At 41.2% G+C, this 24,751-nt stretch overlaps 1 protein-coding gene across 1 annotated transcript in view; it reads left to right on the top strand.

The window, feature by feature from the left end:
• BANP (BTG3 associated nuclear protein) overlaps positions 1-24,751 on the top strand; it is a 266,965-nt gene that overhangs the window by 51,321 nt on the left and 190,893 nt on the right. The window contains exons 6-7 of the mRNA XM_075189302.1: positions 15,122-15,244; positions 16,216-16,388. Of these exons, the coding sequence (XP_075045403.1) occupies positions 15,122-15,244; positions 16,216-16,388 (296 nt within the window). The remainder of the gene's footprint in view (positions 1-15,121; positions 15,245-16,215; positions 16,389-24,751) is intronic.

The following is a 24,751-nucleotide window of genomic DNA, read 5'->3' as shown; positions in this document are numbered from 1 at the left end:
ATATATATATGTATGTATATATATATATATATATATATATATACATACGATATATATATGTATATACATTAATATTATATGTGTGCTACTTCTGTCTCCATGCCGTCAATGGAACTACAACTCCCAGCACACACACTGCTGGCCAGGGTCATGTCCTAAAGAATATCTGACTCGCTTGTTAGATCAGTATCCTTGCAAACGGCAACCGCTTTTAATTAGCCTCATCAAGAATATTTTGCCAAGGCATTTGTATTTTTGCTTGCGCCGTAAAAAATGTATTAAACAATAACAGTAACTTTTTCTTGGCTCCAAAATGCCCATTTCTGACTAAAACAACGATTTTTAGGCATCTCAACTTCTCTTTTGTCATCTGTCAGACTGTAAAATACTATTAATCAGCAAATTTTCTCAATTTAATAAAAAAAATCTGATATGAATCATCTCTCTGGAGCCTGAACGTGTTTGAGGAAGAAAAGAATTTAAACATCGGCAGATGGATGCGTTTGGAGAGACTTTGCTATGGGTTGAATGTGTTTGAGCAGTATGTAATGTTCTATAAAATATGTAGGTTGCACGAGGGGATGGGTGAAATTAGGTCAGGAATAATCTGATACCTGGAATCCAAAATCTGAAACACGAGCGGAGAGAGGTGTTTTCCAGAAATGTCGGGGCCCCCTGTTTGAGCAGACGTGACTTCACAGGATTTTCATATTGCTAGTATAAGCATTTACACTACAGGGTTTAATAGATCATTACATATGTCAATAGTATAGTATAACATAAGCATTTGGTATGTATTGTTACACTAGTCAGAACTTTGGGATAATGAGCATGTAGAGTAGCCTGGAGCTATTTTAAATAAACAGGATTTTAGATGGTGGGAGATCCACTTATTGATTGCAGTTGCAGATCTGTACCTTGGGTCAAGGGGTTAACTCATGTACCAGATTAAAAGGAAATTGTTCTTGTGGTGCAGCATAAGTTTCTGTAGCTGTTTCAGTTCCATTGTGCCTTCACATTCCTTCATTGTTATACCATGATGTTACATATCACAAGATACATTTGTATGTTGTCCCTGTGTTTGCGTGGGTTTCCTCCGGGTGCTCCGGTTTCCTCCCACACTCCAAAAACATACTAGTAGGTTAATTGGTTGCTATCAAAATTGACCCTAGTCTCCCTCTCTGTCTGTCTGTGTCTGTGTGTCTGTGTGTGAGTGTGTGTCTATATTAGGGAATTTAGATTGTAAGCTCCAATGGGGCAGGGACAGATGTGAATGAGTTCTCTGTACAGCGCTGCGGAATCAGTGGCGCTATATAAATTGATGATGATACATTGATCTGACATCCGGATATTGCTTATCTTTTGTTTAAATTTAAGTATTTAGTGTTCCAGTTTCACAAATTAACCTTCCACAATCATTGAATCTACAGGATTTTGTCTCGTTTTTTAAAGTTTACTAACATCATTTTTTATTTGCCTGAGCTTGACATGTAATATGTTTTTTATGCATAAGGAATGATTTTATATTGGTGGATAGTTCTAACATTATGTGCAGTAGGAGACTTACGTCTAGTTGTTGACTCTCTACGGCCTGTATTGCATTTTAAGAAACAGTCTATTAGTAGTAACATCATGGAATTTTGCATTCGACTGAATATGTTGTCCTGAAATTCCTTTGTCTTATTCGCAGCGTTGTAATAGTAAATGTTGTTAATAATGTTAGTGAATCTTAGGCGTAGACTGATAAGTTGTCATAAAGCATCTGGCCGAGATTTGACCTGGTGAATGTCACATCTAAAGCCAATTGTGGTAACAAATGATTAAGTTCTTACAATAGGTTTCTGGTTGTTATATATCCCTCGAGCATTTATAAATAGTAATAATAGCCAAGAAAAAGTGCCGTTCTAACAGCAAATCGCTGTTTTATTATCAGGAAATTTGATAAGTGCCAAGTTGCAAATAATTTCATAGCTTCATTGAGCGTATTAAATGTTCACATTTGGGGAACGTAGTTTTATGATATCCAGTATTTGTAAAACGTTCTCAAAACACGGTTTTATTTGGGGAACCCTTTCGTTTTGTCCATTGAATATTGCCATTTAAGATACAGAATTACGAGCGCCCCAATGATCGTTCCTCTGCGCACGAAAGGTGGGGATCATTTGCCAGGAAGAGAGTTGGGTGTTCTTATGATGTAGGTGTTTTGTAGGCTGTGGCGTCCTAAATCGTTCTCCGTGGACTCGCTGGATAAGCTGTCTTTATGTCGTTCCCTTATACATCTCCTACTTCCCGGAGCCAGAAACACATTGCAATATTCAGCATCAGTCAGGAAATATGTTTTTAATTTGTCTGGAGTGCGTTGTGATCAGTACGGTTCCAGCGTTTTACCTCATCATTGTGATTCCATACGTTTAATCATGGTTCAGAATTAACCACATGAGTGCCAGGTTATACTGGAGCATTTGCCGAGTGATATACTATAGTCACTAGGATCTATCCAAAATTGTGTACTTGGGTTATCTATGCACTCTTGAGATAGATAGATAGATAGATATATATATATATATATATATATATATATATATATATATATATATATATATATATATATATATATATATATAAATGGGACAATGTATCTCCTTCTGTGGATTATATGGATATTAGATGGTCACCTTATAAGGTCTGTGATCATACTATAAAGATCACAGAAGTCCATGTGACTATAATAACTTACAGTAGGGGACACATTGTCCCTTATCATACACAAGCTTTCTTATTGATCACCAGTTCTAAGCTATGACATCAGAACTCCCTGATTTATACAGATATTTATTTACAGGAGTTAATAATGCAAACAATCTTAGTTGATGCACTGAAAGTGATAAACAATTCCTTGTGGCGCCTAACAAATAAATGATGATAATATAAGCCATAAAAAATCAAAAATTCAAATAGCTCCTTTCTTCTAAACATCCACATTCAAAATGGAATAATCTAGGATCAAAAAACATTGGTAGAAAGGGTGCTCATAGTGTAGTAATTAGTGTACAATCAATGAAACTGTTCAATGAAAGCAGAGCACATTTTTCAAATAAAGATAAAGCTTATCTGTCAAATGCTCGATAAACGTATGTTTTGGACAACATTTCCTGGCCTGGTCAGATTCCAGGCATCGTTAATCCACCCAGCCCCCCAAACACGCAAATGTTTCTCATTGTGACATGGATTCACTCCTACAATAGATAACACAATTGTAATGTAATATAAATACAAGATCAGATACTAAGACTTGCAAGCATAACATGAAGTTGTCCTGTTTATTAGGATGGATAATGAGATCCCTGTCCAGCCTGCAGAACATAATACATCATACTGTGCGCTGGTCTGTTCTGCATTACAGATTGCTGCTGACCGGCTATCACACGTAAAATTCAGGCACTGTTATTGTGAGTGACAGGCTCTTAGTACTTGGCGTGGAGTATTGTTATTTTCTAGGCTCCTTTTTAAAATAAACAGGCTGATTTTAGATGAAAACATATTGCACTCCTCTTTCCAATCTGCATTTTCTGTGCATGCTTCACTTGGGGAGAATGTGGGAAGTCTCCTTATAGCCAACTCAGCGAAGGGGCCAGAAGTGGCGAGGGTTGAAGTGAGTCGATGTCTATTTAGGCAATTAGTTACAGTGAGAGCACTCCAGAGGTGTGCACATGCCAGTGGGACAGAAAAGTGTTAGTCTTGTGCATGACTTGCATTCAGTGTAATCTCTGCTATCTACATTATCACTCTTGGCACTCGTATTGTTGACCTTCCGTCATCCTCCTTTTCTTGCAAATATCACTTTGGGACGGTCAATAAGTGACGTATAGAAAAGACCTCACCTAAGTGCCAGCCCTGAGATTCAGAGAGCTCTTGCTGACACTTCCAGGATTGTTGACATGGTTAATGTCACTAATTGTCTATAATGAAAACCCTGTTTGCATAACCTTTGCCTGTGTGAGTTAGGAGTAGGAACCGAGCTTGGTTGCAGCTGCCTGCAGAATAACACACTCAGGAAAAGTCATTGCCATGCACCGTGACACTGTCCAGGCGTACTTCTTCATTCAACTTTCCGCCACCACCTAGCCAAGCAATCCTACGGAGGGCTGGTGTTCCTGTAAATCACGCTTTAAAAAGCAGAGTCTTCGCATAAAGTCTTTAAAGAGATCTGCAAATCGCACCCCCCCCCCCCCCCCCCTTCCCCTGCAATATTCGCCAGGGACCTGCTAGCTCTCCTGTAGCGGAAGGGGTTACTTGTAATCTCTCGGATGGAAAAATGACGTTTTCAGGTTCTCTCACATATCAGTTCCCAGCCCCTTGGTTGCCAAAGGACCCTCAACACTTCTTATTGCTTCCTCAGAGACACTAATAAACAGCTAATAATTATTAATCAAAAATGAACGCTGGAAGTGTGACACTTCTTTAAAGAATTAAAGGGAAACTTCTTAGCTGAGCCAGAGCAGGCACATTGGGCTTTAGTGTTATGGGAATGAGCAGGAGGGGGGGGGGGAGGTTCACACAGGGTCAGGGGCCACTGAGTTTCCTGGATAAGACACAAAAAATGATTTTACCTCTCCAGCACAGCCCAGGATACAAAATTTGTCATTTTATAAATGTCTACTGTGACCATGCCAGCGTTAAAACAACTCGCCTCAAAGGGGAGCTAACCACAACAGAATTTGTTTAAACAGCTTTCTTATTGGTTGGTGAAGTTTGTCTAACAGCGGTTAATCACCTCTAAATATTCGTCAGCCGGATCAAAGCCTCTCTGTGTACAGTTCCAGCTCGCGGGATCGCTGTCCGTCGTGCAGAGACCGTGGTATAGATGCCTTTTTGTAGCTAAACACGAGAACAGAAAGTTTAGCTCTGTGCTTTAATAAACTCCGCCACTTCTCCTATTTTCAAATGCTGAAAATTCTTAGCAAGTTTATAAATGTTTTGTAAGTGTGAATTATCTAGGGAGCGTGGTTGGTACACTGAGCTCTATAAACTTATGATTCTCTTAACTTAAAATAAATGTGATGTTTTTATTGCACAGCAATACTTTATATCCTATTTTAATCAGTCCATTCTTTTTTGTGTACCTGTTAAATGTCCTGTATAACCTTTAAGTATCAGGCAAAACTGCAATTACTTTACAAAGCAAAATGTAAATGGAACGGACTGTGAGTTGGAGATCATATAATTGCGTGCTTGTTGCTTTAATTCTGTGATGAAGATAAATATTATTACAGTGTATAATGTGTGTATGGCCAACGACACACACAATGAATGTGGAGCAATGCATTGTGGACCCCTGTTACATACATACTGGATGCCTAGTGCACTTCTTCAGCACAATAGATACAATATGCATTGGGGTAGCGGTCACATCAGAGTTCAACTGCCTCTACAGTAGTCATAATAGTGAGGGGGCATCTGGACTGTCTGTATTCATCATCATTTATTTATATAGCGCCAGCAAGTTGCATAGTACTTTGCAATTGGGAACAAACACCGTAATAAAACAATACTGGGTAATACAGACAGAGAGAGAGAGGTACGAACTCCCTGCTTGCAAACTTACAATCTGTATTATATGTGTTAATTTTGTACAATTTTGAAGAATTGGGCAAGATCTGACTAGAAATGGGCATCTCTGTAGATGCAATATCGTAAGGATCAAAATGCGTCTATATATAGTATAGTACGTATAGAACGATCCCCGATATCCGCCAGCTCAGGGATGGGGCACAATGTAACTCTACACAAAGCAAAGAATGCCCCGAAAGATTAGCCTGGTCAGACACATGGTGGCAGACTGTTGCTGGAGCCTCCAATGTGATTGCCCTGATAACTGGCATAATAGAAAATCTCACAAACAGTGTTTTATTATGCATACATTGTAATTATCCAAGTTGGCTTAGCTTTATCTGTTGTTATACCAATTAAAATGCCATTATGTATTTCATGTGTTACTTTTGTTTGATTTAAGACAATTTCAAGGTGACTTGTGTAAGTAGGTTCTGCATGAACATTACTTTTTTTTTTTTTTTTTGCATTCTTATGTTTTTCAATGGGGTACCAAATATCTCAAAGCTTAGAGCCAATCTAGCAAACTGATGTCATATTCAGAATCAGCACCACAAAGTTACCCCAAATCACCAGTGTTATCAGTCTGTAGATTAATAAAGAAATTGCAATCGGGCAGTTATTTCCAATAGGTATTATAAACCCAGTGGATGTTATACACAGTGCTATGAATACTGAAAGGAAGTCAGAATGTGACCATGTATATGATGAGAGTGAGTCCATGTAAATGTATCCTTGTCCAATGAGCAGGTTCCAGGTGATAAAACATTTCATAAATGTTAGTTGGGTTGCAATACCAATTCGAAAACAAATTAAACTTAATAGAATACTGGAGATAGGGCGGGCGACACATTTGCTTTTTATTCACTTTGTTGCAACTTCAATATAAATAATTCCCCACATTTTTTGGCCCTTTTGGGTACATTGTTTTTGCCGTGTCAGGAGGTATAAGCAGACTAATGAGTTTTTCTGAAAATCCTAAGTCTGCTGAAGAAAACAAGGTATAATTTGTGTCGGTAATGCATAAACAAATTACTGATGCTGGCATCTGAACAGTCCCAAGAAGTGCCAAATTAAACTCTGCACAGGGGTGAGAAAAGCCTCAGAGGGGAAGGAGTTAATCTTTTTATGCAGACAAATTCTGCATTTCTAGGTACATATAAAACTGGCAATGATTTTGTAGAGAAATAAACACAGCCTATAAAATAAGGGTTTATTATTCCAAAAATACCAGAACAACCTTACATGGTATCGATCAAATATATTGTGAGTCTGTTATAAAATGTAATAATTTTAACATCTTACTTTTCTAATAGTAACATTTCCCGATATTGACCACAGGCCACACACATTTCTGGCCATAGAGCCTGTTAGTGCTGACTTGGTTATATTTAATGCCTTTTGGTGCTCAGTGGTAGTTAGCACCGTGAGTGATGAAAGGAATGTAGCCTTGGAAGCGGGCTGTGCTGGTGGGTTCAGTACCTCGCCAGCCCACTCCCGGCCCTCTCCTGCGGGAAACGGAAAGCCTTTGCTAGGCTTCTTTTGCAGGTTTAGTCGTAAACTGCTCTAGGTTTTCCTTTAGTAATCTTATATGAACAGGCCATAAATAATCGCTGACAAAGCAGCGTCTGGAAAAAAACTTTACCAATAAATCTGATTCTATTCTGGGAATTTTCTGATCCCTACCTGTTTTTGATTTTAATTAAATGATCTAGTTGCTTTCATGTGTGATGTCAGAAGCAATATCTATTTATTTATGTACAGAGATGAATAAAATGAGAATTTTAAGGGTAGTTTTGGAGCGATTTACAGTCTACCTGCTTAGTGCTGGTCTCATGCAACCTGATGTGGTGTGCTCAGATCCTAAATCCCATCAAGGTCTGATCATGTTGGCACGCTTGTGAATATGGTTGTTGTGTGATCCTGTCACTCAGCCTGAGCACTAAATGGACTGATCTGTTCAGTTCACGAGCGTGTGGCTAAACTAGGAATAGATCCTGGCGCTCGGTGCTAGGATCTGCGTAGCCTGGATACTCCTATGTCTGAGTGTTTCCTTGTTCAAATTTTAAAGTTTCCTCCTTCAAAAACTTCAATTCATTGACTTGTAGATGCCCGTCTCCAGCCCTCCAGCCCTTTGACCTGTCTAACACTTATGTCCTCCTACCTGGGGATGTTGGACTCTATATTAAGCATAGTTGGAACATATAACCGCTATTTCTGGTCACTTCTAACAAGTTGCATGATCCACTTCAGCAATCACCTATCTAAAGATAAACACATTTGTATAAGTCAGAAAGTGAGTTTTATATATACTTATTATTCAGGGATGGGTTATATCTGTGGTGTGTCTCTGACTTTGTGAAGATATTTCTTCTGTACATAGCAAACCTACTCTGCTGGAGACCACAAGAGAGGCACGATCTGGAGTCTTAAATGGAATACAAAAGAATCCTCTTAATGACCTGTTAGTGGAGGAATGAAAATACAGTTTATATAAAATTAGGGACGAAAGCCTCTGTTTCTGTTCCCAATTACAGGAGGAATTTCACATCCCCTCCAACGATTTCTATAAATATTTGCAATTGCGACATTGGATGAATGGGCTGACCCAACGCCAATGTCCTCTTAGATCGCCCCCGGCGCTGATACCTGCTAAATAAACTAAGAGCGATGGTAAAGGTGCTATCGCCTTCTGGTATTAACACTTGACCCACATGTCAGACCTACCCAAGACATCCTCCCATTCTAAATTAGATCTCCAACAGTCTTTATCCCCCTGAACAGTGGGATGTTATATATAACCATCTACAAAAAATGTCCAAATGTACTAATCGTCTGGAAATGTTAGTGAAGTTATTATAGAGACTATACCTTACGTCATCTAGGTTACACACAATATAACCTGCACACTCCAAAGTTTGCTGATGCAACTGTGGAGAAGTGGGAGACATTGTTCATGTATTTTTGACAAGTCTTCTTATTCAGTTGCTATGGGCAGAGGTCTTTGCTTTAGGATACAAAGTCACTGAGATATCCTTAGCAGTGTTTTTCCCAGCATCTATTTGCCGGCTGCCCCATCCGGCTGTTTTTATTTGCCACCTGGCTCTTGGACCCTAAGATAGTCCTAATATAATAGAATAAACCATTGTTTCTCCTATTAGAACAGGCACTATGTGAGCACTACAGCCAGCAATGTGTGTTAGACCACTGACCACCAGTCTGACCCGTCCTGACAGATGTGGGCAACATCTTTCAATATTATTGCAAAGTATTACACTGCTCCCACCCGGCTTTCAAAATGTCTTGTGGAGAACACTGCTTAACTTCCCCATGGCGATTGGCCCTCTATCACTTATTTCTGGAACAGACTGAAGCATTATAGGTACATATGGGGAGAAATCCTAATCGCTACCAGAGCGGCAGTAGTCCAACTGTGGAAAAACCTTCCCCTCACACAATCCAAAAAATTGTCACCAAAATTCAGTTTTGTTTTGAAATGAGATGACAGGACGGCAGCATCCCCCCCTCTGATTAAATGGTATAATTGACATGAGGTTTTTTCTAAAATTATTTTTATTGGGGTATTTAAATGGTAAGGGAAGGTTACAGAACAAAGGAAGGGAATGGGAAGGGGTACATAGTGGGGAGCAGACACAACACAAGCTTAATACAGTCAGAATTGTAAGTTGCATTAACAGATAAAGATTAATAAATCAGTCAAAACTTCCGGCAGATAAATACGTTACATACTCTAGGGCCAAACGGTTGTGTGTCCTTATGGCACAGCTTGGGAAGACTGTACATGAGGATTCAAGATCGCAGTGGTCAACCTGACTGCAGGGCCAAGCATCTCAACCCCTCCCCCCTCTGTAGCAAATTTATGCCAGGACATCCGCTTAACTAATGGTGAGGACAGGACCTCGTGTGTCTCCATCTCGTAGCTGAAATGGATTTTAGCTACAATTTTGTTGATGGAGGGAGGGGAGGATTGTTTCCACTGCTGAGCAATGGCCGCTCTAGCAGCAATCATGATATATCTATGATGTTGCGGTACCTGATCGTGGAATAGTTAGAGAAGGGCAATGAGTGGAGACGGAGAAAGGTTTACCGACGTGACCTTTTCTGCGAGAAAAACTTCAATCCAAATCGGTTGAATTATTGGGCAGAACCAAAAGACATGAAAAAATATCACCCACCTCTCCGCAACCACGCCAGCAATGCTGAGAGTGAGAGGGCCATGTTTATTGAGGCGGGCAGGGGTTAAGTAAGTCCTATACAGGAGCTTCATAAACATTTTCAGGTGGTTTGTGCATTTAGACATTTTGGCTAAATTATTATAAATGCAGTCCCATTGAGACGGGGAAAGAGCTAAATCTAAGTCAGATTCCCATTTTGCTTGGGAAGTATGTTTAGTCGTAATAGAGAGAGTGGAAAGGTAGGTATACCAAAATGTGATGTCTCTTTGCTATTGGCTCTAGTCAATTTGGAATAGAGAAGATTATTATTATTATCTTTGACTTATAAGGCGCCACAAAGGGTCCGCAGCGCCGTACATTACATATACAGAAAACAGAACCAAGATACAACATGATACACAAATATATACAAACACAGGTGACAGGGTAAAGCAAATCAGATTATATCTGACAGATAGTGAAAGGGATGGTAGAAATCGGCAAGAAGAAGGCCGAAGATTAATAAAACAGGGAAAACAGGGCTAGCGAAGCAGGACAAGAGGTACAGGGGGTGAAGGAACAGTAGAAGGAGCACACAAGGAAAGAGGGCCCTGCTCATGAGAGCTAACAACCTAAAGGGAAGGGGGAGACACATAAAGGGTGGTACTAACTAGGGGAGAGAGCCAGGACAAGAAAGTTAGGAGGACCCATAGACTTGAATAAAGAAAGGGCACGCTTGAAGCCTTTGACAGTAGATGCTAACCTGATGGAACGTGGAAGATCGTTCCACAGCAGGGGAGCAGCCCGGGCAAAGTCCTGAAGACGAGAGTGAGAGGAGGTGATACGTTAAGTAGTGAGGCGGCGGTCATAGGCAGAGCCGAGGGGGCGGGTAGGAGTGTAAGTAGAGATGGGGGGGGGGGGGGGGGGTTTACCGGGCATGACTTACGCAGAAGGTCAGTGATCCAATGCTGCAGCCGCAGGTACTTGTAAAAATCTCTGGCGGGGAGGTCAAAACTATCCTGCAGCTGTGCAAAGAAGCAAAAACCCTCCACCCCAAACAAATGTGCCAAGGAGCAAAAACTCAGAAACTCAGATCCAATTAGAGAGATCGAGGTCGGGGATAAGTGAATCAACACTGGAGAGAGAGATATTACTAGTGGGGGATGTAAAGTCTGGAGAGGATCCCACTGTCCTATCCCAAACTTTTAGAGCGTCTTGGATAGAGGAAGGGGGCTGGGGGTCTCATAGAGGGAGCTTAATTAGATCAGCTGTAGGGAAGGAGGTGTAAAGGGCACGCACCAGATCAACCCGGGGTTTGTGTTTAGCCGAAAGGGCCCAGTCCCGCATCTGAGAAATGATACCAGCCTCTTGATATTTTACTAAATTGGGTAACGCAAGCCCACCTTGCTTTCTGGGCAAAGCCATACGTGTGAAAGACAAACAAGAGGGCTTACCCCTCCAGATGTACTTAATCATACGGGAGGGCAACGAATCTAGATTTTTCTTGAAGAGCAGGTATGGAATTGTTCTAAAGATGTACATAAGCTTGGGGAGTAGCATCAATTTGAAAGCTGCCTTCCTGCCCAGCCAGGAGATCTCACAGCCCATCCAGGTAGTTGATAGTAAGTTGGGCAATCAAAGGCAGGTAATTTAAATCAAATATATCAGAAATGTTGGCCAGGATGTGAAGAGTGAGTGTTCCTTCCACGTGTATTTAAATTGGGCCTTCAAACGCGTCAAGGAATCTAAAGGGGGGTTAAGAGGAAGAGCTTCCGTTTTTTTTAGTATTTAGTAGTATTTTGGTATTTTATTTATAAAAGGACGCCCGACTATATTTATTAAGCATCTTGTGTAAATTTGGTAATGAGGTCTCCAGACTAGACAGAAGGAGCAGCACATCATTTGCAAACAGACAAAGGCCATGGTCAGTTCCCTGCAAGCATCTGAGCGACGTATCCGTTCTGCCAAAGGTTCGCCAATATATAAATGAGAGGGGATAAAGGGCAACCCTGTCTAGTACCATTAGAAATGGCAAATTTTTCAGAGAGGAACCCATTGCTGAACACTTTGGCAGAAGGGCCATCATATAATGCCAGTATCGCCTTCAAAATGCTACCAGTAAAACCAAATTTCAGCAGGACCTGTCGCATATACCCCCAAAGGAGTCTGTCAAATGCCTTCTCTGCGTCCAGAGAAAGCATCAACAGTTCATCTCGAGACCTAGAAATATACTCCACAGCATCCAGAACTCTTCTTGTGTTGTTGGAGGCCTGGCGCCCCGTGACGAAGCCCATTTGATCAGGATGGACCAGGTCAGGTATCAGAGGTCCAAGCCTATTAGCGATCATCTTAGGAAAGATCTTCAGGTCGGTATTAAGAAGAACAATCGGCCTATAATTACGGCAGTCAGCTGTGTCTTTGCCAGGTTTCGGGATAGTCACTACTTGGGCTTCTAACATCTCCTCCGGGAACTGACCACAGTCAGTTGCAGTGTTATATAGATCAACCAATATAGGAACAATATCTTTACCATGGGGTGCTAAAGGATTGTATGGCGTCTGCATTTAATGACGGGAGGATAATCTGCTGCAGGAAGTCTTGGATAAGGATAGGAGTGGGTTGAGAAATGTTAGTATGTTAGTCATTGCCAAGATTATAAAGGCCCTCATAGTATTTAGAAAAAAGATTAGTGATATCACAAGGGTTTGAGATCTTTAAACCCTCTGAGTTGGAAAGGTTCGGGATCCTGTTTCTAGCCTGTTGTCCCCTCAACTTCCTAGTCAACATCCTTCTTGCTTTATTGCCTGTGGTGTAGAATTTATGTTGGTGGCGGGAGAGTGCCGCCTGAGTACCACAAAAGTAATTTTTGTAGTTGTTGTTTAACTTGGGTCAATTCTAATTTCAGTGCTGGCGAGGGAGATGCTTTATTGCCGGTTTCCAATGTAGACAGCTTGGGTTCAAGCTGCTGTTGGAGGAATGTATGTGCCCTGAACGGGCATGAGTTTGTTACAGACTGAGAGGGCTCCCTGCTCCTTCACCCACCAGATTCTGTGGATACCCAACCACTTAGTTTGGTTGAATTGCCTCTCCATCTTTAGCTGTTTATTTTGTGTATGTTTTGCTAAACGTGATGTAGAGATCAGATTTGCATTGTCTGATCCCCACTATGTATCTCTTCCCTCTCCTTTTTTTTTTTCTTCTTTTGTACCCCCCCCCCCTCCCCCCGAGTGCAAAACCTTCAAATAAAAACTATTGATGTTAAAATAATATATAACATATAACTGTTTTTTTTGTTAAATACGCAGATGAGGTACACTTTCCATTCTGATCTTTTTTCAATCCGTAAAAAATGGAGTTGTTACTTCACAAATATTACAGTTTTAATCTCACAGAGCAGAAAGACATTTTCAGTGCATTCGCCCCCTAAAAATTCCATTCAATGCACTTATTGCGTATATGTATTCATTCGCAATCTCGCCTCCTGTAATCCAGCGCTTCCCCTTTTAGCCGTCTACTACCACAAATTCTTGTCCGTTTACTATGTCTCTAAGGTTATGAATTGAAGTTCCTCCGTGATGTTCAGATTTCGCATATTTGACACAAACCAGAGCTTTAAGTTTCCTGGTAACCTTATTACCTCACAATTACATTTATTTGGGGTGACACCGCCCAGTTTTGTTTAGAACGGTGGGATAAGTGAGAACGATACAGTGAAATAAAACAGATCTTAGTCACATGTTCACTTGTGGGGAATCTTTCTGGCTTCTTCAATAGAAAATGAAAAGTAAACATGGCCGCCAAATCCCGCAGGTCAGGTGGACCAAATAGAAAGGTGAATTGTTGCTGGCAGTCATGCTCGGCTTGATGGCTGTAACTTGTAGGTTCCATGAGCCAATGTTTCTTTCTGTACCTGCTTTCCTAATGCGCTGGCTGCCTCTCCTGTGTGCAGTGTAATCACAGGGATGTGTTCCTCGATTATTATGTAAATGTTATCTTTTCTGTACTCTGCAGCTGTCCCTGTAGTGGAATATGCCGCTTATCTCCTTCAGCAGATGGATATAACAAGTCCACAAACTGCTCCATTCACAAGGGAGATGTTTCAATAAAAAGATGGGTCTGCAGCTTACTGAGAGAATGCAAAACTTAATAGAGATTTAATATGTTCATTTGCTTCATCTAATTACTCCAGTATCTGGCCAAGAGTAACAGACAGTGAAGTATTCCAGTGCAGCTACGAGGCCTATTATGTGAAATGACAGTTCCTGGAAGGAAGGGATTAGGCCTTTTGAATATAGTGGATTTATGTAGAACCAATGAATGCAACATACATTCAGGTGAATATGATAAGCTGCTTGTCCGTCTAGAGCAATGTCTTCCTTGCGCTCTGAGCGAGGTAGTCTCTTCCTGGCACAATAGAGACCCGCTGTTCTAGTGCGCACCAATGGCCGTGGTTTTGCCGTCCCTTGACGCACCTTCATAGAGTTTTCAGTTCAAGTAAAGAAGAAAAAACTAAAACTAAACTTGTCAAATGAGCTAAGGATCTGTTGTCAATAAAAACTGATCTTCAGCTTACCTCTGTGGCTCAGCTTAGTGCTTTTTCCACCTTGTGTGCCAGTGTTTTTATGTGGAACAAAATACACTGTAATACTCTGTGGTGAGCTCTTGGAAATTCAAGCCTGACCAGTTCCCCTGTAAAGATGTTTGTTTTGGGGCAGCGTTCGGAGCGCAGGAATATCGGGACATATGCTAAACTCTGCTGCAAAGTGATAAGACAAGAGTGTAAAAATCCGGGAATGGACACAACTTTCGTGTTGCTGGATCGCTCTAATTTTACCTCATTTAATGCAGAATGGCAAATTCCACTCATAGACCGTTAACACAATAAGTTGTATCAAGACCTTCCAAGTCCAGTATTCCTAAACTCTTGTTGGCAGCGGAGGCAATGACTGGCCCCTTTGGCTTGGAGAAAAGACTTGACTAACATTCGCTTGGTCAGGAGACAAAACAATAAGGAATATTATGACTGGTAGATTTGAAGCCAATGATTATTTCCCCCTCAAGCCAGTAGTGAGCCCACAAGGCAGCAGAGACCATTCTGAAAATTTGTGCAAATGTAAATAGTGCTGTTGTGTATGACAGCCAATCAGACGGTTGCTTTAATTTTATAAATGAGTGAGAAAAATAACAGTTGCAATATGGTTGCTGTGGGCTACAACACCTGTTATAAAGCTTGGTGCAAAGATGTGTAAAAGTGTCCCTCGTTATGTCTTTATGTAGGTCTGTCAGATATGGACAGGGCAAACCTACAAATGTAATCTCCTTTCTCTCTCCCATAGTGTTGTACCTCAGACAACCGTAATCCTGAATAATGAGAGACAGAACTCTGTAGTGGCCAAGCTGGAGGGTCACGAAGAGTCAATAAACAGGACAACAGAAAGTCTGGAAAACATGCTCAATAGGTAACGTGTTTATGTGCTTCCATTGTATCTCTGTCTGTTATATGTGTTTGTCACAAGACTGTAATCATATAGTACCTCCAGGGGATGAGTGATCACTACGAGGTGCTGACATCACCATACTTTATATACACGTGTCTCACAGATGAGGACTAAAATGTATCCCAGTGATTTGTACCCGTCGCTTTGTTACAGTACAAATTTCCAAGAAATAGGCATTTATCTGACAGATGCAGCAGTTCAATCTGAGGCTTTTGTTTCCCAAATGCTGCTTTTCCCAGACACACAGACTCATCACGGAGCATTTTCTATAACACTTTTCAGCACTCTTCATAGCAGCTGATGAACAATTTAAATAGATTTTTGTTTGCTGCAGATTACCTCATGTATAATGAACTCCTCTGTATATTGTGTTGCTCTTGAATTACTGTGAGAAGCCTGTGTGGCATATTAGCTGGTTCATTTCTGAACCACTGGTCGCTATGGATGTAATGCCAGGGTCTGCAGTCTGACAGGGGAGATGTTGTCAGGTGTTAGGCTCATCTAAAATATTTAAAACGTATTGTCGTTACTATGCAGTCATGTTATATTTGTTCTCTATAGACTTTTCTCATCTCTTTCATAATTCTTTTTCACTGTCTCGTATTTCACACCTGAATTCCTGTATTGTAGGGATGGGCGACCTGATAGACTTCAGGGGCTGCGTGGCGCAGCTCTCTAACCTTTTTATTAATGAAATTATAGGTAATGTGCGGCCCTTTTGAAAGTTGGAGCACCGCACACACTGACCCACTAGACCCTGAATCCTGGCATTGTCTTTCGGTATGTGCCATCCCATCATTATAAAGCATTGCAGAATACGCTGGTGCTTTATAAACGATTGATAAAATGAACTCTCTCACATTGTGCAGACAGGTTTGGCCATAAAGACCAGTAAGAGACAGAGACAAGAATATTGTTTGATTGTGTTTCAGCGCTGTCACCGGACGGAGACACAACACCATTGTGGTCAAGGTGCCAGGCCCAGATGACAGCCACAACGACGATGACAGTGGATCTGAAGCCAGTGACACATTGTCTAACAGTGGTCACTCAGGGAACTCCAGCGTGGGGAACAATGTGACTCTCATCACACTTAACGCCGAAGGTAAGTTCTGTACCACCTGTTACACTAGGAATGAGTCCGTGTGAGATCTGTAGCTCAGGAGACACTGATCAGACTCAAGCCGCATCAACCTCTACATCATAAACATTGAGACAAGTTACTATGTGTGTTCTCAGGCTCCATCCATGACTCATTACACAGCCAGAGAGCTGCCTGTGCCTCATTACACAGCCAGAGAGCTGCCAGTGCCTCATTACACAGCCAGAGAGCTGCCCGTGCCTCATTACACAGTCAGAGAGCTGCCAGTGCCTCATTACACAGCCAGAGAGCTGCCCGTGCCTCATTACACAGCCAGAGAGCTGCCCGTGCCTCATTGCACAGCCAGAGAGCTGCCCGTGCCTCATTGACCAGCCAGAGAGCTGCCCGTGCCTCATTGCACAGCCAGAGAGCTGCCCGTGCCTCATTACACAGCCAGAGAGCTGCCCGTGCCTCATTGCACAGCCAGAGAGCTGCCGGTGCCTCATTACACAGCCAGAGAGCTGCCGGTGCCTCATTACACAGCCAGAGGGCTGCCGGTGCCTCATTACACAGCCAGAGGGCTGCCGGTGCCTCATTACACAGCCAGAGAGCTGCCGGTGCCTCATTACACAGCCAGAGAGCTGCCTGTGCCTCATTACACAGCCAGAGAGCTGCCTGTGCCTCATTACACAGCCAGAGGGCTGCCTGTGCCTCATTACACAGCCAGAGGGCTGCCGGTGCCTCATTATACAGCCAGAGGGCTGCCCGTGCCTCATTATACAGCCAGAGGGCTGCCCGTGCCTCATTATACATTATTGAGGTGCTCAGTTGAATCTGTTGGTTGCTATGCAGAGAAAAGGGAGTGAAGTGGTCTCTGAGCTGACATGAAGTGTGATCGCCTCGAGTTGCTTTAAAAATATCTCTTTTGCAATGATAACAAAGTCAATATTTAGTTGATTTGATCATTCCATTATTTGCCAAAATACTTTTCCTTACGTTAAATTAAGTTACTTTTTTTGCTTACAAAAAAAATAATCTGTTTTAAATAAAATAAAGTTGAGAGGTAAAAATGCCAGGTTTTATAATATGTCCTTTACACACGTACTTAACCCCTCTGGTGCTAAGCAGTGATATGATTGGTTGCTGGAGAACCGATAGGCTGCATTGCCATGACTGTTGGATCAGTCCATACAATGGCTGCCTCCACTGTTTGTATTACATCTAATTTCCCAGGCATTCGGCGCTCACTAATACTACGGTTTCAGCTGTCTCTTGTTTGTATGTTAATATTGTGGGCGTGCGTTTGATGATTGCGGATGGGTTTCTCCGGTCGGATGAAGGGCTTCGATCCAGCTTTCCCAACTTGTATACAGGGCGTCCAAGCCGCAGTTGGCTGCTCTGTGGTCGGGTATGGTTTCTGTCAGAAGAGACAAGAATGCGATGTTTGAGTGATTGGCCTTGGGCAGCTGCGAGCACACTGTAAACATGGCAGCCCGCGCAGCGCTCCCTCGCTCCATACAAGTTCATGTTGAATATACACTGATGGTTTGAAGTCTAAATGCCTGAAAGTTTATACCCACTGGCTGGAAGTGTGAATACGAATGGTGGTTACTGGAAGTTTTCGAGAACAAGCCCAGGGGCTGGTTGTATAGCTAATCATGCCAGGACGTTGGCACAAGTTACTCTTCTGAAAACAAACACTTACGTTGGCAACGCTGCGCTTCTCTCCGTGCAGGAAACTCACATCAGGACGTTATTCTTGTTTGCTGCTATGTCAGCTGCTTACTGGTTTTAATTCATTTGTTTTATGGAAAACGTGTGAGACGGGGCTGAGAGTTTCAACTATATAGTATAATTCCAATTAAATAGAACATTCCTTAGCAATGAATTTCTGAGGATCCCAATGTTTCCTCTCTTTTCCACTTTCATATATTTTGGACATCATCCATTGTGCAATAAAGTAGACAGGACGCTAAATATTGGGAGTTTTCATGAGGTTTGTAAAAATAAAAAATGGAACAAAATATCATATGTGAAAGTTGTTTAACCTGTGGAAACACAGCTCACACGTGTGTGTCTCCTGTTGTAGATTGCACGTTACTAGTGCTATAAACCACCTTTTTCAAATAGAATTTGCAGTCTGACAATTGCTTTCTGCAAATAATTTCCACAACTGGAAGATATTACTCGTCCCTGGTGTCCCTAGAAAAAAACAATAGCGTGACCTAGAATTGGTGAGAAAGTTTGTGTTCTGTGATGTATCTGCCTGGTCCTGCGATATAAATATACACGTTCATCTCAAAATTTTCGGCAATGTCAAATTACTTATTACAATCCAAATACCGTGTGTCGGGTCAAGCACAGTTCAAACGATTCAGATTTTTTGGGTATTAATCATTATATTAATGTTGTGTTTCTCGGAAAAAAGGAATCCAAAGGTAATATTGAAATATGAAATAGATTAGTAAGTTTCCACTTCCTCGAAGTGCTTGTCACCAAGGACATCTCAGACCCCATAAGACATTATCTGCCAGCACCAGGTTTTCAGGTACGGAGCTGAACTTGGATGCATTTGCAGAGTCTGTCGCTGTATTAGGAAAAAGACAGCCGTCACTTTGCAACTTTTGTGGTGAAACTCCAGTCCCAGCGCTTAGGGCCTTTTCCATTTGGATGACTTTGATGTCTCGCAAAGATTGTTTCAATAAAGAATAGGAAATTCCAGTTAGATTAACAGTCTCTTGTCATTTACAGTCCTGTGGATGCCCAGTGCACAGACCTTCCTAGTGTTTGTTATTCTTTAGAAGCTGTGCAATGTTCTCATAGGGAAAACAGCCACTCTGTGTTTTCATTTGACAAAGGAAGCACGTTCTGACAAAGGGCTCAAAAGGTCAGACATGTGATTGTTTTTTTATGAAGTGTAAAATCAGTGTTGTGAATACTTTACTAAAGCCACGGCTGTCACATTGTAATCTGGCTTGTCACACTTGCGCTATGGAGAGTTTTAGTGAAATTTAGTAGTTGACAAAATGACTTAAAAGTGGACACTACGTATGTTTAGCAGCTAAAAATAAAGATTTGTCTATTTTGACTGTATAAAAACTAAAAGCCCCCCCCCCCCCCCCCCCCACACACACACACACACACTTTACTGGTTCTTGAATCGCACAGCTGACAGAATGGGGTGTGGCCGTGTCGAGATGGAAGCATGACCAAGTCACATTGGGACTGTGGATACACCCCTGAGGCCAATCCTTTACCCTCCTACCCTCCAAACACCAACTCATTGCCGTGCGCACTAGTGGCAGATGAATAGAACTTTAACAGTTCCTTCTCATTCATCTCCCTGATGTTATAATGGTGATATCAATCTTTAATGTGTATCCATCTGCAGATTCTAAAATTCATTGTACAGCCTGAAAAAAGTGGTAATTGTGTTGTACAGTTATGACCGCACGTGGTATTCATTAGAAAAAAAGCTATCATCATCATCAGTGATTTATATAGTGCCACTAATTCCGCAGCTCTGTACAGAGAACTCACTCACATCAGTGCCTGCCCCATTGGAGCTTACAGTCTAAATTCCCTAACATACACACACACAGAGACTATACATCAAAGCCCCTCCCTCTCTTTCTTGTACTTCCTGCTCATAAGCTCATTATTTGCTGTTAGTGTGGGCTCATGTGATCATTCAGATCCAATCAGGTGCCTGTCACAATTCCTACAGTTTGACGTTTCCAGGAAGTTTCTCAGGAGTAGAGTGAGCTTTCTTATACATGGGATGTTTACACTATCATAAATGGCCAGGAGATGGCTAACTTTGTGCATATATGTTATAAGGTCAATACTGAAGGAAGTATACAGCTGTAACACACCAAAACACATAATAAACACATAACAAAGACCCACCAGCATCACCACTTCCACCCAGTGAAATATTATGTACTCCTGAATTTTCCATTTCGCATGCTGCGTGCCTCAGTGACATCACTGGCTCCTTGTGACTGGATAGGCTGCATTGTCAGTGATGTCACTGGCTCCTAGTGATTGGGTAGACTGCATTCTCAGTGATGTCACTGGCTCCTAGTGACTGGATAGGCTGCGTGCCAAAGTGATGTCACTGGTTCCTAGTGACTGGATAGGCTGCACTCTCAGTGATGTCACTGGTTCCTAGTGACTGGATAGGCTGCATTCTCAGTGATGTCACTGGCTCCTAGTGACTGGATAGGCTGCGTGCCTCAGTGATGTCACTGGTTCCTAGTGACTGGAAAGGCTGCGTGCCTCAGTGATGTCACTGGCTCCTAGTTACTGGATAGGCTGCATTCTTAGTGATGTCACTGGTTCCTAGTGATTTGGTACGCTGCACTTTTGTGATTATTGATTCGGTCAGTAATATGGTCCTACTGTGTCCACTTTACATCCTCTTATTCCATTTACTATGCTTCTTCTTTTAATTGTAACTCTCTCCGCTCCTCCTCTATGAATAGGAAGTTTTTAATGCAGTGAAAATATTTAGTATGGTCTGTTCTGTGTGCATGGTTACTTGGCACGTTCTCCAGCTCGAACAGATGTTTCCAGTCTTTTATGTGCTCGCTTCATATGTAAATATCGAGAAGACTGCCAATCCATTAATATTTGTTGGGAATGGCTTCCTTCGGATGCTTGTAACTCTCGGCTATGAAATATCTATTTGGGACTGATGGAGACTATGAGCAATTACTTCTCTCCCTTCTCTGTAATTAAGTGAGGCCGTGGTCAGCTACAACAAACAGAACCGGAGCTAGACACTCGCATTGGATTAGGCAATACACAGTTCATTTTTCAGTCTCTGCATTTAAATCTTGTAAGATTTATTGCTGTAAATAAAACAAAAACAACAACAACAAATCTTAATGTGTCACTTGTTTCAATTAGCGTTTCCTGCCCAGTGTCACCCAGACACTGGGCAGGAAACCGAGGAGATTATTCCGTTTTAAGTCCATGCGAGGTGGTTAAATTGTGCAATTGAAGGAGATTATCGCATACTACAGAGCAATTGCTCGTATAGCAGAGTACATATGAATAATTGGTTTACAAAATAAACAAATTCTGCAGGATTAATATCTTATTTAAAAAACACCTGTGTTGCCTAGATGTCTTCAAACATTGTATTTCCCCACTAGGCCACCCTTAAATCACCCACCTCCCCAAAACGCCCTTTAAATTACTGACACTCCAATTGAACCTCCCAACTTTCGTTTCCTTAAATCAGCACTGTTCTGTCAAAATTTGGGATGGTTGAATGGTATGGCCTATGGTAAAGGGCAAGTAAAGCCAGTATTTGAAGTTACTATTTATGGAAAACTGTGTATTACTGAGCTGACTACTTACTACACATGAAATAACTGGAGATCGGTTCATACACAGGAGCAGTGATGTCACAGGTGCTCAAATGACTGCATTCTCATTTTTTTTTTGTTTTTTTGTTTTTTTTAACCTCCTCCCCAGCGTGTCTTTTTCTTTTTGGAGTGGAGATACTCTTGTTGTCTTTGAATAATATTATTTTATGGATTGGAAGCCCTTAAATAATTTGTATAACTTCCTCCATTCTTCTAAGAACTTGAATGTAATCATGTTTAACCACTTGACTATTATTTCTATTGCGCTACATGATTGACATTACCTGACTAGCAAGACGTTTAGCATGTGTAAGGAACACAGGAGGGTCCACTATCTGGGTGTAATTGAGCACTCTTCTTCTTTAAATGTTATGTTTGTTTTTAATATAATTTCATTGTAATAGTATGATATGAGAAGAGATACAACAAGCTGAATTGCTATAAAATTGAAACAAAAGACTAATACTTAAAGGGTTTTTACTAAGAATCATCCACATATTTGGATCTTCAGACTATCAAATGTCGTCTTTGCCCAGGATAAAATCTCCACACGGACAGACACTTGTACAGCCAGATTATGAAAACCTGGCATTTTTGTCCTTACGGCAAAAATGTGGTTCCTACAGGGCTTAGTGCATGGTCCCCCCATCAGACTGTGTTTTCTGCCTGTTCAGTTCCACATCTGATAGATCTGTCATTTTGGAGCTGTTTGTACTGCAGATTGTGGCCAGGTCTAGTGACTCCCAGACTCTGCAAAATCGGTCCAATATCCTGATATAATCAGCGATATAGCAGCGTGTATTACCACCTTAATTGGTCACTTGACCTGACAACATTTTCAGAGGCTTCTGCAACTAAGACCATCGTCTTTATTAATAAATGCAAGTTGTATATAAAGTATTATAGGTATAACCCATTGTTTGTATGCTTGTATTGATTGGGCCTTTACTCACTTTCTGATTTTAATTTTGCAGAGCGAGTTTCCTGTATACAAACAAGAGTTTCGCTTTTATTACAATCTTTAGTGCTGATTTGATATTACATCTTTATTGGACGAGTGCAGGTGGAATCTATTATTTGTTCTCCTCCTCTATTTACGCCTATTGTTATAAATTGGTTGAGCAAATTCCCTCTTCTGTTTGTGGAGTTCAGAGTGGTCTGACTCTTAAGAGTTAGTGTAGTCTTGAGAAACACCGATTTTTTTCTTTTCTGTCTTTGGAGAAGTTTCACTCTTTGGATAGTAACTTATAGTCACCTCGAAGTGTTCTGTTGTTCTGTCTCCTTCTGTCAAACAGTAGCCTTTTATCTGATCCCTATTTCCTGTGACTGCATATAGAAAACAGACACAAGTCCGGTGGGCCGTTCCCAGATTTATATCACCGCTTCTCCATAGGTTGCTGGAATAACTGTCGGTGACATGGTTCATCCCTGCATGCAATGTGGGGAACAGAGGTTAAAGTTTATCACACTCCAGGGACATTCTCTGGCTAAACCATTTAACAGACTAAACATATGTACTGTGACTGTGCTCCCTTATGGTCTTGTCTGCAGTCGTTTTTAGAGCAGGTGCTATATTAATGATTATTTCAGCCAATTATCAGCGAATGATTAATGAATGCTGTCACTAAGTAACGCTAGAATGGTAGGAAACAAACGTCCCTGTTTTAAGTTCCTCTCTTCCTGTTTTTGCCTGCAACATATTAATGTCCTGGACAGTATATCGAATCATTTGCCAAAGCAATTTGCAGCCTGTTGCACCCCGTGAAGCAAATTACATCATTTTGGTTCCTAATTTTATCAGTTCCTGCCCTGGGGCAGCCGTATGAATGCAACGCTAAGTAATCCCAGGTGTATCTGGCTTGATTGTGTGTTTAATTGAGAACTGTAATATACACAAATGTGATCCCGTTGTACAGTCTGAGTGCCTGTCTGTCTCATAATGTCATGAAATAAAATATACCCTGCGACTGAACCGGTGTATATCTTTACACATTTTTTTTCGTGACATCCAGCTGTGATTCACGTTTTTAGATTGACATGTTAAGTGTCAGTAGTTCCATTAAACATCCATCTACAAGTATCGCCCCCACGTCAGTGTCATCGTTGCTGCCTGGGGTTATCGTCTGAGACATTTTATGGCTGATTCCATTCTCAATGTATAATAATCATATTTGGAACGCTGCTGCTCGTCTGCTCATCCAGATGTTGACTTTCTGCATTTTTTCCCTTTATTGGAAGCCTGCTCTAATTCCTGCCCAATATACATGCAATGTTTATAGGAGTTGTAAATAGTTGATCTCAGAGGAAAAACTAAGAAAAAATAAAAAATTATAGGGTGGAATAAACAATTTACAGCCATAAACACCGCTTTCCAGGCCCCTGATCCAAACAACATACTAATAATAGAGGCATGTAACGTGGACCCTTCAGTCCTAAGAATGCAGCCTATCGCTGGTGACATGACCGAGGCGTGAGGTATGTGCTACATTGGGACTGCAACTTTTACTAAGCGCATTGTACTTCGCTCACAAAGCTCAGCTATGCTCTCTGCATTAGCTGCAGTCGTACACATGCTGCAACAACAAAAATGAACAGAAAAATTGCTGTATTTATTAAAAGTTGTAGGAGGGTGTGTACTAATGACACATCTGAAGATGGACCATAAATGTACACACTCCGCCCACAGTTGTGCTAAACCCCACCCATTTTCATCACTTAAGAGATCTGCGATTTGGAAAAGCTACTTATAACGTTAGCATCTATATAATAAAAAGGTTTGTATATGTGTATGTATATATATATATATATAGGTGGGGTTGATTCTCCAAATTGTTTGTTCCAACTACCCTGCCGAGTTCCTTCAAAAACTGTGTGCCAGTATATCTAGAAGAATTGTTGTCGTTCTGAAGGCAAAGGGTGATCACGCCAAATAATGGATGATTTCATATATTGTGTGTGTGTGTGTATATATATATATATATATATATATATATATATATATATATATAT

Source organism: Mixophyes fleayi, chromosome 10 (assembly GCF_038048845.1).
Source record: "Mixophyes fleayi isolate aMixFle1 chromosome 10, aMixFle1.hap1, whole genome shotgun sequence".
Taxonomy (NCBI): domain Eukaryota; kingdom Metazoa; phylum Chordata; class Amphibia; order Anura; family Limnodynastidae; genus Mixophyes; species Mixophyes fleayi.
Note: the sequence above shows the minus strand (reverse complement) of the source record. Positions and strands in the feature narration are given on the sequence as shown.